This window comes from Pongo abelii, chromosome 8 (genome assembly GCF_028885655.2).
Source record: "Pongo abelii isolate AG06213 chromosome 8, NHGRI_mPonAbe1-v2.0_pri, whole genome shotgun sequence".
In the NCBI taxonomy this organism is placed as follows: domain Eukaryota; kingdom Metazoa; phylum Chordata; class Mammalia; order Primates; family Hominidae; genus Pongo; species Pongo abelii.
In genome coordinates, this window is record NC_071993.2 from 129,351,813 (window position 1) to 129,366,361 (window position 14,549).

A 14,549-nucleotide genomic window follows, 5' to 3' on the forward strand; every position below is an offset into this window, starting at 1 on the left:
ACTCCGTCTCAAAAAATAAAGTAGTCTTTGTATTGAAAGACTAAACAGAGTGCAGCAAGCATAAAGCAGCTGTTCTTTGTCTCTTTGGGCTCTAACCAGTCATGACTTGGACGTTCACAGCTGCACTTGTTCAAGAGGACTTTTCTAAGGCAGGATCAAGAATCAGGATAGGTCCTTTTTTGCTAGAAAAAGGTTCATTGAGCCTCATGAGGAGGCAGCTTCTTAAAGCGGATTTTTTTTTTTTTTTTTTTTGGATAAAGCCTACTGCATGGTATGACTGCCTGAGATCAGATCCAGACTCCTTTCCTAAGAGAGGCTAATAAATTCTTTTCTCACCTTCAACTCTGAACAGGAGAAGTAGTCTGAGACCATCTCCTGGCATGAGAGAAAGGGCTCTGGATTGATTAGTGATGGCTGCCATGTATTGGCCATCCTGAAAGTGGAAATTGACATCCAGTGAGTGAATATGCTATATCCACAATTCCGCTCCTGCCTATAATCACCCTGATGGGCTGACACTTTTTCTAACTCAGCATAACCAGACCACCTAAGGTGATGTAATATTTGAGATGCAAACCCCCCGAACCCCAGCACTAAACAATATCATAACATTGGTGAATAACATAATAATAACAATAACAGGAAGAAGAATCAGGTACCCAAGGTCACACTGTGAAACTAATGGCAAAATCAAGAAATACATAGATGGGGCTAGCGGCCCTTCAGGTCCTGTCTGGCATTCAGATTGAGGGTTCTAGGCACCTCTCCTTCCCCCAGCTCTGTACTAACAACATAGGAGGTGAGCCATGCAGAGTCCTCTCCCCATGGCCTCTCAAGCCTCACCTGGCCTGGCATCCTTGGTTTCGCCATCTGCCCTCCTCTATCAAAAAGCCTTTTCTTTTAGCGATCACTGATTTTATCCTCAGGTTAGATGCCCCTGAAGAAAGTCTTCTACAGTTTGCAAAGAGCCTTGTTTATATTGTCAAAGGAGGTCATGAGAATCCTACCCTAATTGGTGGGCCTGCTATTGCCTTTCAGATGGGTCATGCCCATCTGAATTGTATTGGTATTCAATACCATCTGAATCTGTTGGTATTCATAGCCCAGTAGTTCTCAACAGAGAACTGGGGGGTGATTTGGCTTCACTACGGACACTTGGCAATGTCTGGAAAGATTTTTGGTTGTCACCGCTGGGGAGGGAGTGCTACTGGCATGTAGTAGGTAGATGCCAGGGCTGCTACTGGCATGTAGGTAGATGCCAGGGCTGCTACTGGGCATCCACAGTGCACGGGACAGCGCCCCAACAGGCACGTATCTGGCCCAAAATGTTTACAGTGCCGGGGCTGAGAAACACTGTCATAGGGGAAGCCAGAATGAGGACCCCCAAGAGTGCCCCAGACAATGTCCTTGTTCCACGAAGCTTTTCCTCATTCCCCACATTGGAAGGCAGCACGAGTGCCTCTGAAGTCCTACAGCTGTTAGCCGACAGCTGTCCTGGACATGTGACATGTCCTGGGTGACCCTGTAAGACTGGTTTGGTGTCCCCCTCAAAGCCACTAAGCCCCCGAGGCCCACACTTCACTGCTTCCTTTCTGAGGTGCCTGGGGAGGCTGCTTGCCTGCTTCATCTGCTTAATGATCCACCAAGCAAAGGAGTTGGGGGAGAGGAAGCTGATGCATCTTTGGGTGGGGACATTATTGATGTGTTTGCTCAGCATCATTTTCTGTCCTCAGATGTGATTCTCGAGTGCCTGGGCTTCAAATGGGAGCTCCATCAGCCCCAGGTTTTTCAGTCTGAGACCTTGGCCAAGCTCTACCTCAAAGCCCTGGCGCAGGGCACCACACACCCCCTGAGGGAGCTGGAGGAGCTTCTGCGAGGTACTTCCTCCCTGGCGCCCAGTGCTGGAGCCCCAGTGCCCTCTAGCTTGACGGTCCCAGCTTGGAACATGGTTATCTGTTTTGAGACCACGGTCACTCTAGCATTCAAGAGCAAGGCTCCACAGTGTTATCTCATCCTGTGACAGCCTCAGTTTCCTCAACTGTAAAATGGGGATAATAGTTCTTAGGATGTGGCTTTTAAGAGTAGCGGAGGTACTAGGTGTGAGGTTCTAGAACAAGGCCTGGCACACAGCAAGCACTCAGAACATGCCAGTTATTATCTTCGTAATAACCCGAGTCTTGTCTGGCCAGCCCAGACATAGAGACTCTACCTACTTCTTTGAAAAGAAAAAATGGGCTATGTGGAATTTTCTGAAGAGCTTTCTGGAAGGAAGGTGGAGTTCTGATATCTGTGGCTTATTTGGCCCTAAGTATGCTAGTTCAAGTCCCACATGTGTGCATCTATTTTGTTGTTGTCTTTGCTTTTCTTCCCTCTTCTCTTCTCGTCTCTCTTCCACCTTATTCCAGAAAGAATGTAGGCCACTTCTTTGTTTGTCTCCTTTTCCAGTCCTGACCGCCCCAGCCTCCTCTCACCTGGTCTCTAAGTTGTCTCCATCTGCACTGCCAGCTGCTGCTTTGGGCTACAGGTTGGCATCCCCTTGGGCTGACTCATAAGCAGGTGCCATGGAAAATTCGAGGCCCCCAAAGCCAGCCAGCATACCAGTCATGATGGACTTTCTATTTCCAAGACATGACAGCAAAGCCCTGTTATTCTAGAGCCAGACAGGCAGCCGGAGCCCCCAGTCACTCCCCCTCCCTGAGCCTGAGCCTGGAGGGAGAGCCCCGTGACCTGCGGGAATCTGACTCAGCCCTTCCCTGTTGTGCAGGCAGTGAGAGCCAGCTGGGCTCCTGTAGAACTGCAGCAAGCTCGGTGCTGGCTCATGAGCCTCTGTGTTTTTCTGAAGCCTTTGTCCCAGTGTCTTCAAGGGCCAGACTGGGCTCTTCCATCTCCCCTGTACCCAAGTCAAAACATTCACCAGGCCATCAGTGAAAGACTCTGGTGAGCCAGACAGTGAGTTCATGGAAAAGCAGGAGAATTTGGAAGCGGAAATGGAGTCATTAACATTACAGTCTTTAACATGTCTAGAATGGGTCCCTAAAATGAAAACATTTAGCCCTGCTAAGACAGCCACTCTGATCCAAGCCTCCCTGCTAGAGGCTACGCCTGGCTGAGAGACAAGAGGGAAGGTGCAGAGATGAAACCCCAGTGCCCTGGACTGTCACAACTCCAGGGTCTCCTCGCAAGCTCCATGGACCAATCAAGCCCTGGGATTCACGTCTTTCAATAGGAACAGTCACAGTCCTTCATGTGCCTTTAAAAGTGAACATATCTCACAATGGTGGTTTGCATACCTATCTCACGGTTATCACTTTCATGTTCTTGAGATCATCTGTGTTGCTATCCTGGAACTTCTGGCCAGACCCTGGAGTGCTGGACTCTGCAGAGATGCACAGGCACTCCAGCTGCTCGATTTCCTTCCATGGAGAGTGGAGGAGCAGCTGTCCTGGAGAGGACATGTTTATTCTCTAGTGTGGAATCCAAGGAGGAAGTGGCCCACTTACTAAAAACAAACTAACCACCTTGGCTTTGGAGAACTTTGGAGAAGAGTATGAACAAATTATTGATATCTTATCCAATTTGGGGGTTTTACTCGACCTGGAGGGAATACTGAATTTCTGTCTTTCACTTACTCTGACATAACTGATTCCCTCCCTCCTTCCCTCCCTCTCTTCCTTCTTTTCTTCCTTCCCTCCTATGTGGAATGCTTAGCTTATGCCAGGCATTGTGCTAGGAGCTTACCATCTGAGGGGACAGACAAGCCCAAAATGATGAGAAAGCATGACAAATATTGTGACACATTATAATATTAACTGCCACCTCCTGCATGCCTACTGTGTGCCAGGCGCTCACATGCATCCTCCCATTTACTCCTTGCCATGGGGTGGATGGCAGGCTGGCGTGAGCAGATGGGAGGCCTTGTAGTCATACTGGAGAAGAATGTGACCCAGAGTGGAACAAGCCTGGTGCTTAGTAGGTTCTCAGTGAGTATTTGCTGAGTGAGAGCCAGCACAGAGCCAGCTGACGGATGACAGCAAGGGGAGATGGAGGGGAAAGGATCCTTTGCTCTCTCTTTCTTTATAGTTGCACAGGATGATGGACTTTTTGGCTCTGGCTCACATCATTTTTCATTATCTGGAACCTTGAGCTCCCTGGTGATGGAATCCATGTGCTGCATTCATTCAGCCGATATTTACCAGCACCAGTGTGTGCGAGCCTGCGGTGGGCCCAGGGGGTGGAGCGGCGAGTGAACCACCGCAGCTGAGCTGCTGGGGGGAAAAGCACAACAGGGACACAGAGTAGTAAATAGAAAGTCATGGTCAAGTTAGTCTCTGAAGAAGAATAAAGCCAGTTAGCGGGGGAGTGGGGTGCTACCTTACATTTGGGGTCAGGAAAGGCCTCTCGGGGGAGGGACATGTGAGAAGACCCCCGATGAGGAAGGGAGGGTGGGAGCCCCACACCATCCCGAGAAGCACGCCGGTGAGGGGGCAGGTGAGGGCATGATGGGCAGAGCGGTGGGCAGAGGTTGCAGGCCATGTGGGAATTGGGGCTGCTAGTGGGGCCTTGGCTTTTGCGCCAAGGGTGTGGGGCACCTCTGGAGACCTGAGAGCAGTGCCAGTCTGTAACTCACATTCTAGGATGACTGAGTGGATGGCGTTGGCTAGTGATGAATTGGGCTACCTTTTCCCTTCCGCCTGGAAATCCTCGGTGGCAGGGGTCCCCAGAGTGGAGCTCTCTGGGGCAGAGTGACAATAGCCACTGCATGGACACCTCAGTCCCATGTTCACCCTTCAGCAGGTGGCACTCCCATTGCCTGCCTGCACTGCTCCAGGTGCTTGGGGTACAGAAATGACTGAGGTTCACTCTGCCCTTAAACTGCTCAAAGCCTAATAAGAGAAAGGATGGGGGAGGTCATAAATATGTAAAATGCAGTGTGAGCATCAGTTTCTCAGTTTTGACAATGCACAGAGCTATGCAGGATCGTTGGGGGAAGTTAAGCGAGGGATACGTGGGAACTCTGCACTATTTTTGCAACTTCTTATGAGTCTTAAACTATTTCAAAGTAAATAAGTATTTAAAAATGCGTCTATAGGCCGGGTGCGGTGGTTCACATTTGTAATCCCAGCACTTTGGGAGGCCGAGGCAGGCAGATCACCTGAGGTCAGGAGTTTGAGACCAGCCTGGCCAACATGGTGAAACTCCATTTCTACTAAAAATGTAAAACTAGCCAGGCATGGTGGCGCATGCCTATAATCCCAGCTACTTGGGAGGCTGAGGCAGGAGAATAGCTTGAACCCAGAAGGCAGAGGTTGCAGTGAGCCTAGACAGTGCCACTGCATTCTAGCCTGGGCGACAAGAGTGAAACTCCATCTCACGCACAAAAATTAATTAATTAATTAATTAATTAATTACATCTATGAAGCAAAGAAAATATAGTGTGATACATGTCTTGATACCTCATGGTCATGCCAGGGTGGTGGGTGCCTGCCACTGTGTCTTCACACATATCGGTTATCATATCTGTTATCATATCGGTTATCACATCCATCCATCATCATCTCATTTCCTTTACTAGCTCAATCACCTAAGAAGACCAAAGAAAAATCTCCTGCAAAGAGGATCATCATTTCCTTGAAGATCAATGACCCACTGGTCACTAAAGTCGGTATATATATACCCATCTATATTCTGAAAATGCCGTTGAACAAATGGTCCTCCCAGATTTAAAAATGAACAAGCAACAACAAAGCAAAACAAACCAACAGTAGACAGTGTTCAGGGCTTTCTTATTAAAAAGGCCCAAACGTGCAAAGAAAGAAGGAGGGAGAAGGCTAGGGTGACTTGGGGGAATGGAAGAAGGTGGAATACTACTAAAGAGAGGTTCTTGTTATTGAGAAAGGGTGTAAAGGATGCAGAGACTGGGAGAAGATAGCGGCTTCTCAGAGATGGACTCAGCGGCAAAGGAATTGCCGCTTTAGGCTCACACCCACCCAGGGAAGCCATCAGGCCCAGCCTTGCTCCCAAATAACATTTTACCTGCCTCTTCCTGCCAAGGACCACCCCTTACCTCCCCCAACTTGGGATCACTCTCTCCCCATCCCCTCACAGCCACTCATGGGCAGACTTCTTTGTTTGTGCAACATCCGTGATGTCACGTGATAGCACTTGTTTAGGAATCACTTGGTGAGGAAACTTCAGCACTAGTTGGGCCATTTGTCGCCAGAGGACACTGTGACGATGAATCAGCTAAGTCCATCTGGCCCCTAGCCAAGGCAGTTCAGTTCCTGAACCATCAAATTATTCTGGCTCTTTCCAAGAGTCTTTAACCTTTTTGGAAGTCCCCAGACTCCAAGGAGAATCTGCTGTAAGATATATGTTGTCTCCAGAAAAAAAAATGCATGACTTGCACACAACAATCTGCACCTATATGGGCAGTCACATTCCTGCGCAGGCCACAGACCCCAGGTTAGGAGAGAACCCAAGACGGTCTCACCCCTGAGAACAGGATCCTTTCAGCAGAAGCTCAGCTTTCTTTAGCTTCAGCCTCAACTCCTTTGGGAAGGCTGGTAGCACAGATCGTCAGCTTCCGGGTGGTGCCTGCATCCAGGTCAGAGGTGGCGCATTTTCTCTAAGGGCACCTCTGCCTGCCCAGCTGCAGGAGTGAGGGAGGGCGCTGGGTGGTGTCCTGCGTGCAGAGCCCCACACTGATGGCTGTCTTGGCTGTGCCTCCCCAGCCTTCGCCACGGCCCTGAAGAACCTCTACATGAGTGAGGTGGAGATTAACTTGGAAGATGTACTGGGAGTGCTGGCTTCTGCCCACATCCTCCAGTTCCGTGGCCTGTTTCAAAGGTAAGGAAACAAGGCTGACTTCGGGCAGGGCCAGGCCTGGGGGAAATCGGAAGGGCAATTCCTGGCCCATTTGCTGGAACATTCCTCTTCACTGGGCTAAGACACCTCAGGTGTCTTTGTGCCAAGCATGGCCTTGAGCCTGGAAAGGAACTGAGACACTAATTCACACTAACAGCTGAGCCATCTCTCCAGCAACATGCTAGTTTTAACCAAACGATTCTCGACTCACAGGAATGAAATGCAAATGGGAGGATTTCTACCACTGGGACGGACTTCATGTGTATACACAGTGACTTCCTAGTAGCCCCCAAACCAGGCTTGCTTATCAATTTCACCTCTTTTCATTGTTGGCTAAAAGAAAAAAAAATCTCTCTCCTTTAAGTCATACACACACACAGAAGCTGGCCATTGGAGGACAAGCTGACTTTTCCATCACTGTTAGACCTACATTTTCCTGCTCATTTGAGATAAAGTCTCGTTTTTTCTTGTAAGTAATATTTTTGTTATAAATGTTACGTACGGTCATTGTAGGTCTTTTGGAAGAGAGGAAAATGCAAAGATCAAAGTTAAAATTGCCCTCAAATCCCCCTGCCCATTTTAGGCATAACCTCTCTTTTGGACATTCAGACCCTGCTGGCCCCCATGGGCTGCCCATCGGGAGGATTCATCAGGGTGTGTTGGGGGTGTGGGGACGAGGTGGTGGGGAACCAGGAGGCATTCAAAGTGGGTTGGCATTGAATGTGAAAGCTTCCTCATCCTGACGAGGGTTGCCTGGGCTCATGGATGCAGAAATCATGAGCATGATGGGGTAACAGACATTGCTTGGTGTTTCCACCTGCATCCGAGCAGCCGAGGAAACGCACCCTGGAGGGGTGAGAGTCAGAGCTCCCAGTTTGCATTGGGCTTTTCCTGCAAAGTCAAAAGCAACCTGGGTCCGTGCAGGTTCTGTGCTCAGTTCTGCAATAAGGTGCCCCTTAGTCTCTATGTACGTTCGCGGTCTCTGACATAAAATGTGGCTTATAACATTTGTCCCATCTACTTCCCAGGACTTTGTTGGGGATTAGGGGATGTCAGCACATAGGGCTTTGGGTTGGAGTGTTTGCCTTTCGGTTCTCAGCTCCTTGCAGGGATGACCTCATTTCATCTTCCCTGCAACCCTAGGAGGTAGAACTATTACTATGCTCATTTTACAGATGAGAAAACTGGGGCTTTGGGAAGTAAGCAACTTGGCCAAGGCCACACAGCTGCCAAGTAGAGAAGCCAAGACTCAAAGGTCAAGGGGCCCCAGAGCCTGGACCTCTAACACTGTACTATACCACTTCGCTTGGGTGAGGTGGTAATGTTGTCACTTGCTCATTTGTGGTTCTGACCCTCCCTTCAATGGCATCTAGTCAGGAGAGGTTTGCTTAGGGTCACTCACTTGTCAGTTTATTCACTCACACCTACACTCATTCATTCATCTGCCTCAAGGACAATTTCTTGGGCTTCTCTGGGAGGCCAAGGAGACAGTGAGGGACCAGATGGGCAGGATCCCTGCCCTCTAAAGTCTCCTGTCCAACAGTCTCCACGACACCAGAAGTGAATAAAGGTGGATGGAATGAAGTCTGGGAATTCCTAACTGGCAAATGTTGTGCGATGTATTATTAAGTTCAAGCGAAATTAATATCTATAATAAGAAAGAGCATTGCTTAGAATTTCTCCTCCCTTTTTTGTGTGTCCTGTAATATTCCTCCATTCCATTAATGCTTATGAAAGGAAGTGAACCAAGTAGAAAATTATTCATGGGATTCATTTCTCTAGAATATTTTGTTTCATCTCCTGGGCTTTTTGAGGGATGTGTGCCTACCGCACTGATGTCCTGAAGACAGAGGTGGTATATTGTAGCTTTTTTTCCTAATTCCTGATGCGATTCAGTATAAAGAAGAGATCAGGGCAGGAGGTGGTCTGCCTGTTTTGTTTACTTCTTAAGCCTCAGGCTCATTATCTGACTGAATGAAGGAATGAAATAATATACCATCCAAGCCAAGAGAAGACATTAGCTGCTCTGCAGAGGGGAGAGACAGGTCTCTCCTGGGGATCTTACAGGTTTCAAGTCATTTTTTGTAGAGTTCACACGGTCAGATTCAATCCCATGAATGTTTTTGAGCTGGTGCCTCATTCTGGGGGCTCATGAAATGACTGGGTCCAGGCCTTTGATCTGGAGCATGTGGCAGCCTCATTGGGAACGCAGGCGCCTGGACCTCTCTGCAGGGGACACACATTGAAGAGGGCCTGGAGTCTTGAACAGGCACTCCAGTGTGTCAGCATGGTCAGACTGTGGGGTTAGGTGGCTGTGGTAGATGGGAAATGAATAGTTGCAGGCAGAGCCAACTGGTGTAGCGTCTTAGAACCATCTAAGGAATCTGGCCTTGACCCTGATGGTGGTGGGGTGAAAAGTCCAGGTTTTCCTGAGATTCCCATGTCCCTTCCATTGTATATATCACCCACTGTCAGCCCAGCATAGCCTTGTGATGTATAACCATGAAATCACAGCTCCTTTACACAGAGCATTTCTGAGCAGCTATTTCCTGGTGCGGTCCAGGAAGTTATCTCTGACCTGAATGCTGGCAGGGTAGCTTCTGTCTTGAAGTGGGGCCTCTGGCCACCTTCTGTCTCCAAGCCTTAGCTGCCCTACCTTAGGAGCAGACTGGAAGCCGCATCTAACCTTCAGAACTCTCGCCCTGGCTTATCCAGAGATGAACCAAGAAGGGCAGCTTCTTCATCCTCTTTTCCCCTCCCCCCACCTTGTTTTGAATGCCAGAGCAGGAAGGGCTTTGCAGTTAATGAGCCAAATCTTTCATTCCACTGATGAGCAAACACAGGCTTGCCTGAAGCTGATGGGACCTGCCCAAGATTCTCCAGATAATTGTGGTGGGGCTGGGATTCTAGGTCAGAGGCCAGGGCGAGCCTGCACACAGTTGGGCTGGGTCTTGCCTGCCTTTGAGAGGCTGATGGTGCAGTTGGCAGGGTGTGGCACCAGAGGATACATGTGTGTTTGTGTGTCCATGTAACAGAAGTGCCCCAGGTCACTCTGATAGCATCACAAGGTTCAGGGGCTGAATGAGACCTCACAGGTTATCTCAGCTGAGCTCCCAGGCAGTGGGAAATTGCCAGATGACAGCTTAATTCTGAATCACACATACCCGAGGCCTCCCATCTTGAAGGGAGGCAGTGTGTGCACACAGCTTCCACTGGGTGATGTTCCTTTGACTCTCATGTCAATATCTTCATTGGCACTTGGGCTGGAGTCACAGCGGGGATTATGGCTGTCACATGCCTGTACCAGCACATACATGCATGCATGTGTATGCACACACACGCTCACACACATACACGTGGAGCACCTCCCTGGTTGTCACTTGGGTTCCTCCAGGCTCACAGGGCCAGAGGGGCATTTCCTTGCCTGCATGCAGGGCTGAACTTCCTCTGTGGGCAATTTCCTGGTCCTTTAGAATTTCCGGAAGAGGAAACCCCCCACTTCCCTGAGCCCAGAGGCGAGCCCGGGTGGCTTTCTTTGCTTCCTTTGGTCTGGGAAGTCTGATCATTCCAGTCCAGCCCAGCCAATGGGTTTGACAGTGAAGAAGGAGAAGCATAAGAAAAGGTGCCAGCCTCCTGGGGCACTCATTTCTCCCCCGCAACTCCAAGCCCAGCTAGTGCTCCCTGTAGGTTTTGACAGACAAAAGCTGGCACCTAAAGGCTCCTGTGCCCAATGAGGGTGGGGCCCGAGCCTCCTGTTCAGCCTCGTCACACCTTGGGCTTCACCCTCTGCTGACTGGTGAGGCCATGAGCTCCAGGAGGAAAGGGCCTCCACCTGTCCCTGGTGGTATTTCCAGAACCAGCAGCACAGGTCAGCACAAAGCTGGCACTCAGGACGGATTTGTATGGGGAGCACTGCTTCCCGGCAGTCTGTTGTTTCATGGGAGGTGGAGGGAGGTAAGGAACCAGGTAGAAGGAGGAAGGCATGGAAATCAAAACTAAGGCAGTATGTGGGGAGGAACAATCAGGGTGACTTCCAAGAGGAGGTGGTGCTGGACCTGAGCCTGGAAGAATTACAGCAGTCAAAGCGGGAGAGAGAGGGGACAGGGTGGAGCAGCATCAAACTGGGATAAGCCTGGCCACTAAGACCCAATGCAGCTGCAATGGCCAGAGGTTTGGATGAGCCCAGGTTATGCAGGATCTTGTAGCCACATGAGCAGGTCTTGGTTCAGTCAGCAGAGCAGGGAGCCTGAGCTTGGGAGGGGAGAGTGGCAGAGCCTCTGTGGTTTAGGCTGAGCCCCTCCTGTGTGAAGGATGTGGTATAAATGTGGGAGGCTGCCGGGCAGGGAGGCTGGCTGTTGAGAGGCCATGCAGAGGCTCAGCCGAGAGACCAGGAGGGTCTGAACTAGGTAGGGGAAGTGGGGGCGGGAGGAGGGGCACACTCAAGAGACAGCCAAGATGCAGGATTGACAGGACTCAGCAGTCTTAGAAGGCAAAATGCCTAGAAGATGACAGCAGCGCCTCATGTTTACTCAGCACAGGTTTCCCCAGTACTCAAGACAACCCCTTCTAATGGGTAGAGTTAGTCTCCGTGTCTGAAGGGCCGATCCTAGCACACAAGGGGGTAGAGTGCCTGGCCATGACCAGATTATTTATTCATTTATCATTTCTTACCTTGTTGTAGTAAAGGCTTTGAGTGGCTTCCATGAATACATGAAATAAAGCCACAGAACACCATTTTTTTTTTTCAGGAGGAAGAAAAAGATGGAGAGGCTACCATTGTATACTAACTCTAATAACCACACTTTCCCTAAGATGGGCCATACATTCAGCTCTGAACTTGCTAGCGGCAGATAAAAAGGGAAACTTGATCAGTGATATTAGATACAAACTAGATAACAGTTTAAAAAACAGTTCACTTGGGAGAAGTACAGCTACTATTAGTATGAAAACTGTGGATGTCTTCAGCAGACGACCCCAAGCAACCTAATGGTCAATGTCCTCAACAATATCTGTAGAGTAAATGCAACAATCAATCTTATAATGCTTTTTTTTGATGTTGGCAAAAGCAGCACACCAAAATGCAACTCAGTAAAATCTACTCTCCAGGGATGTGGTTGGTGGTGGTAACGAGACCCCGTCTGCCTTCTGGTCTGGCCTTATGGAAGGATACATTTTAGAATAAGTGCAAGGGGTACTGGATGTCCTTTAAGCCTCTGCCCATGAGCAGTGTGTATCTCAACTGAGTTTAGGACAACCATTGAGTCATAATGAGTTCAAGGTTGTGCTTCTGTATGAGATCCCAGTGGCTACTCTCTGGTGCTCTGCTCAATGAAGTGAACATGCTTCAAGGCAATTTTGCTGCAGAGACGTTAATATTAGCTGTGAAAGTTCAGTCACTGAAACATCTGTGACCCTACCTGCCACATAGCACATCTACCACACTCCATTCACCCCGGCTCATGCCCTTCTTGGAGGGAGGCAAGGAACCAGGTAGAAGAAGGAAGTCATGCAAATCAAAGCTAAGGGAGTATGTGGAAAGGAGCAATCAGGGAGACTTCCAAGAGGAGGTGATGCTGGAGCTGAGCGCAGACGAACTACAATAGTCAAAGAGGGAGAGAGAGGGGACAGTGTGGAGCAGTGTTAAACTCAATGGCACTGCAGCTATGCTAGCCCTGACATTCCCTCAAAGTGTGGCACCTGCTCCTGCCCCCAGGGCCTTTGCACATGCTGTTTCCTTTTCTTGGAAAGCTAGTCTTCAAATCCCTGGCCCGGCCAATTCTTTGTCCTCCTCTTTCAGGTTTTAAGTGCTTCTCTTCTGACTTCTGGTCACTTTTCTGATTTAACCACACTAGGCTGAAGTCTCCATTTTCTGCCTTCCCATCACACCTTGTTCTTTAACTTTTTAACCCTTAACATGACTGCCAAATGTGGTTATCTGTCTGAAAGTTGACTTAACATGTCACCTCACTGGCCCATTTGTTCTTTGCACACCAAGAACCTCTCTGGGTGCCTAGCACATGGTATGTGCTCAGTAAATAGATCCTTCATGGGTGGGTGAGCCAAATCAGCGGGTCCTGGTCATGAGCTCACAGAGACCTTCATCTGAGAGCTGCTCTTTGATTCCATTTGTGCACAGAGAGGAATGGGACTTGAGGCCCCTCTGATGGCACCATAAGGGTCTATACAGGAAGACAGTTCTCAGCCAGGGGGATGACCAGATGGCTATGTCGGCTAAAATCAAACCTCAACTCAGCACCTGGTGGCACTTCAGCTTTGAGCAATAATCCTTGTTCCCTGCTATAGGGTTACTTTGTTTTCTCCTGAAGGATTTGATCTCTGGCCTCATCTCCCAGCCCAGAGCTATTTCTAACAAGCCATGTTGGTCTTGTCCTCTGGCCAAATGTCCATACCCCTAAAGCGAGGCTCCCTTCCGTGCAAAAGTCTGCTGCTGTCCTGGAGTTGAACGAGAACCTCTGGGACTTTCCAATTCTCCAAAAGTAGCGTGGGGTTCCTCCAGAAACTGCAGTTCTCTCTCTCCAGGTGCGTGGATGTGATGATAGCCAGACTCATGCCAAGCACCATCAAGAAATTCTACGAGGCCGGCTGCAAGGTGAGAACAACCCAGACAGGGCACATCGCCCCTTGCGGGGGGGGCCTTCAGGAGCAGCCCAGATGCTGGGATTTTACCCGCCAGGCCTATTTCCCTCCAGAATATCTATTTGAAGTCACCAAATATTTTATTTTGCCACATGAACACATTTGTTTTTTTTTTGTTGTTTTTTTTTTTTAAATCATTTTGTTTTTAAAAGGATGTTTGAACACCAAAAAAATAGGAAGACTTTAATCTTAGATGGGGGACGAAGCAGCATAGCCTTTCTCACTGAAATAGCAGAAGACCTTCCAGGACATTCTTGCTGGAGTTGTGAGGTCCGGACTCACCTGGGTCTAATCCGTGTGTCAGGGTTAGGAATAAATGATAGAATCCAACCTCATTCTCAGAGGAGAAAACAGAGCCACGGAGGGCAGCAACCTGCCCAGGGGAACCAGCTGGGTCCGAACCCCAGGCGCCCTAACTTCAGCAATCTCTGTATGGCCACCAGTGACCTGGGGGGGGATACCAATCAGCATACCACAGTTCTCCTTTCATCGCGTCCTCCCCTTTGCCCCACTGGTAATTCCAAGGCCACTTGTGGTGGCAACTGCATCCTGGTCAGCATTTCTCAGCAACGCTTGGGCTGCAGAAGGACCCCAGGCCCTGAAGCTATTCGAGGTGTACTAAAGCTCTTTCAAGGTCCCTGGCTCTGGGAAGCCTTTTCCACTTTCTCTGCCCTTTAATTCCTGCTTTTTGGGTGTGTTCACATCAGAGCCTCAGAACTCCTGCGAGGTACACCCCTTGGGCCCTCCATGATCAGCCACTGACTTGAGCCCATGGGCAAGGCCTATGGTCAGGCTGCCTGGGTTTGCATCTGGCTCTGCCACTTACGAGTTGTGTGACCACAGGCAAGAGCAGGAACCTGGGAGCATCAGTTTCCCCACCAGTGACACAGGGATAACAGTGAACCCACCTCATAGGTTTTCGATGAGGATTGATTTAAATCAACTGAGTGCAGCGCCTCGAGCATAGAAAACACTTAGAAAATGTATCTGCTGTAATTCATGTATTTTGTAGAAAAGGTTTGCGTGCC

At 49.3% G+C, this 14,549-nt stretch overlaps 1 protein-coding gene across 12 annotated transcripts in view; it reads left to right on the forward strand.

Moving 5' to 3' along the window:
* The window catches only part of BTBD16 (BTB domain containing 16), a 67,474-nt gene that overhangs the window by 13,074 nt on the left and 39,851 nt on the right, over window positions 1-14,549 (forward strand). For 8 of the 12 annotated variants that reach the window (XM_054522984.2, XM_054522985.2, XM_054522982.2 and 5 more), the window contains 4 exons: window positions 1,734-1,877; window positions 5,573-5,662; window positions 6,732-6,846; window positions 13,405-13,474. In XM_054522984.2, the coding sequence (XP_054378959.2) occupies window positions 1,734-1,877; window positions 5,573-5,662; window positions 6,732-6,846; window positions 13,405-13,474 (419 nt within the window). The remainder of the gene's footprint in view (window positions 1-1,733; window positions 1,878-5,572; window positions 5,663-6,731; window positions 6,847-13,404; window positions 13,475-14,549) is intronic. The other 4 variants (XM_054522990.2, XM_054522991.2, XM_054522988.2 and 1 more) reach the window with 1 other exon arrangement.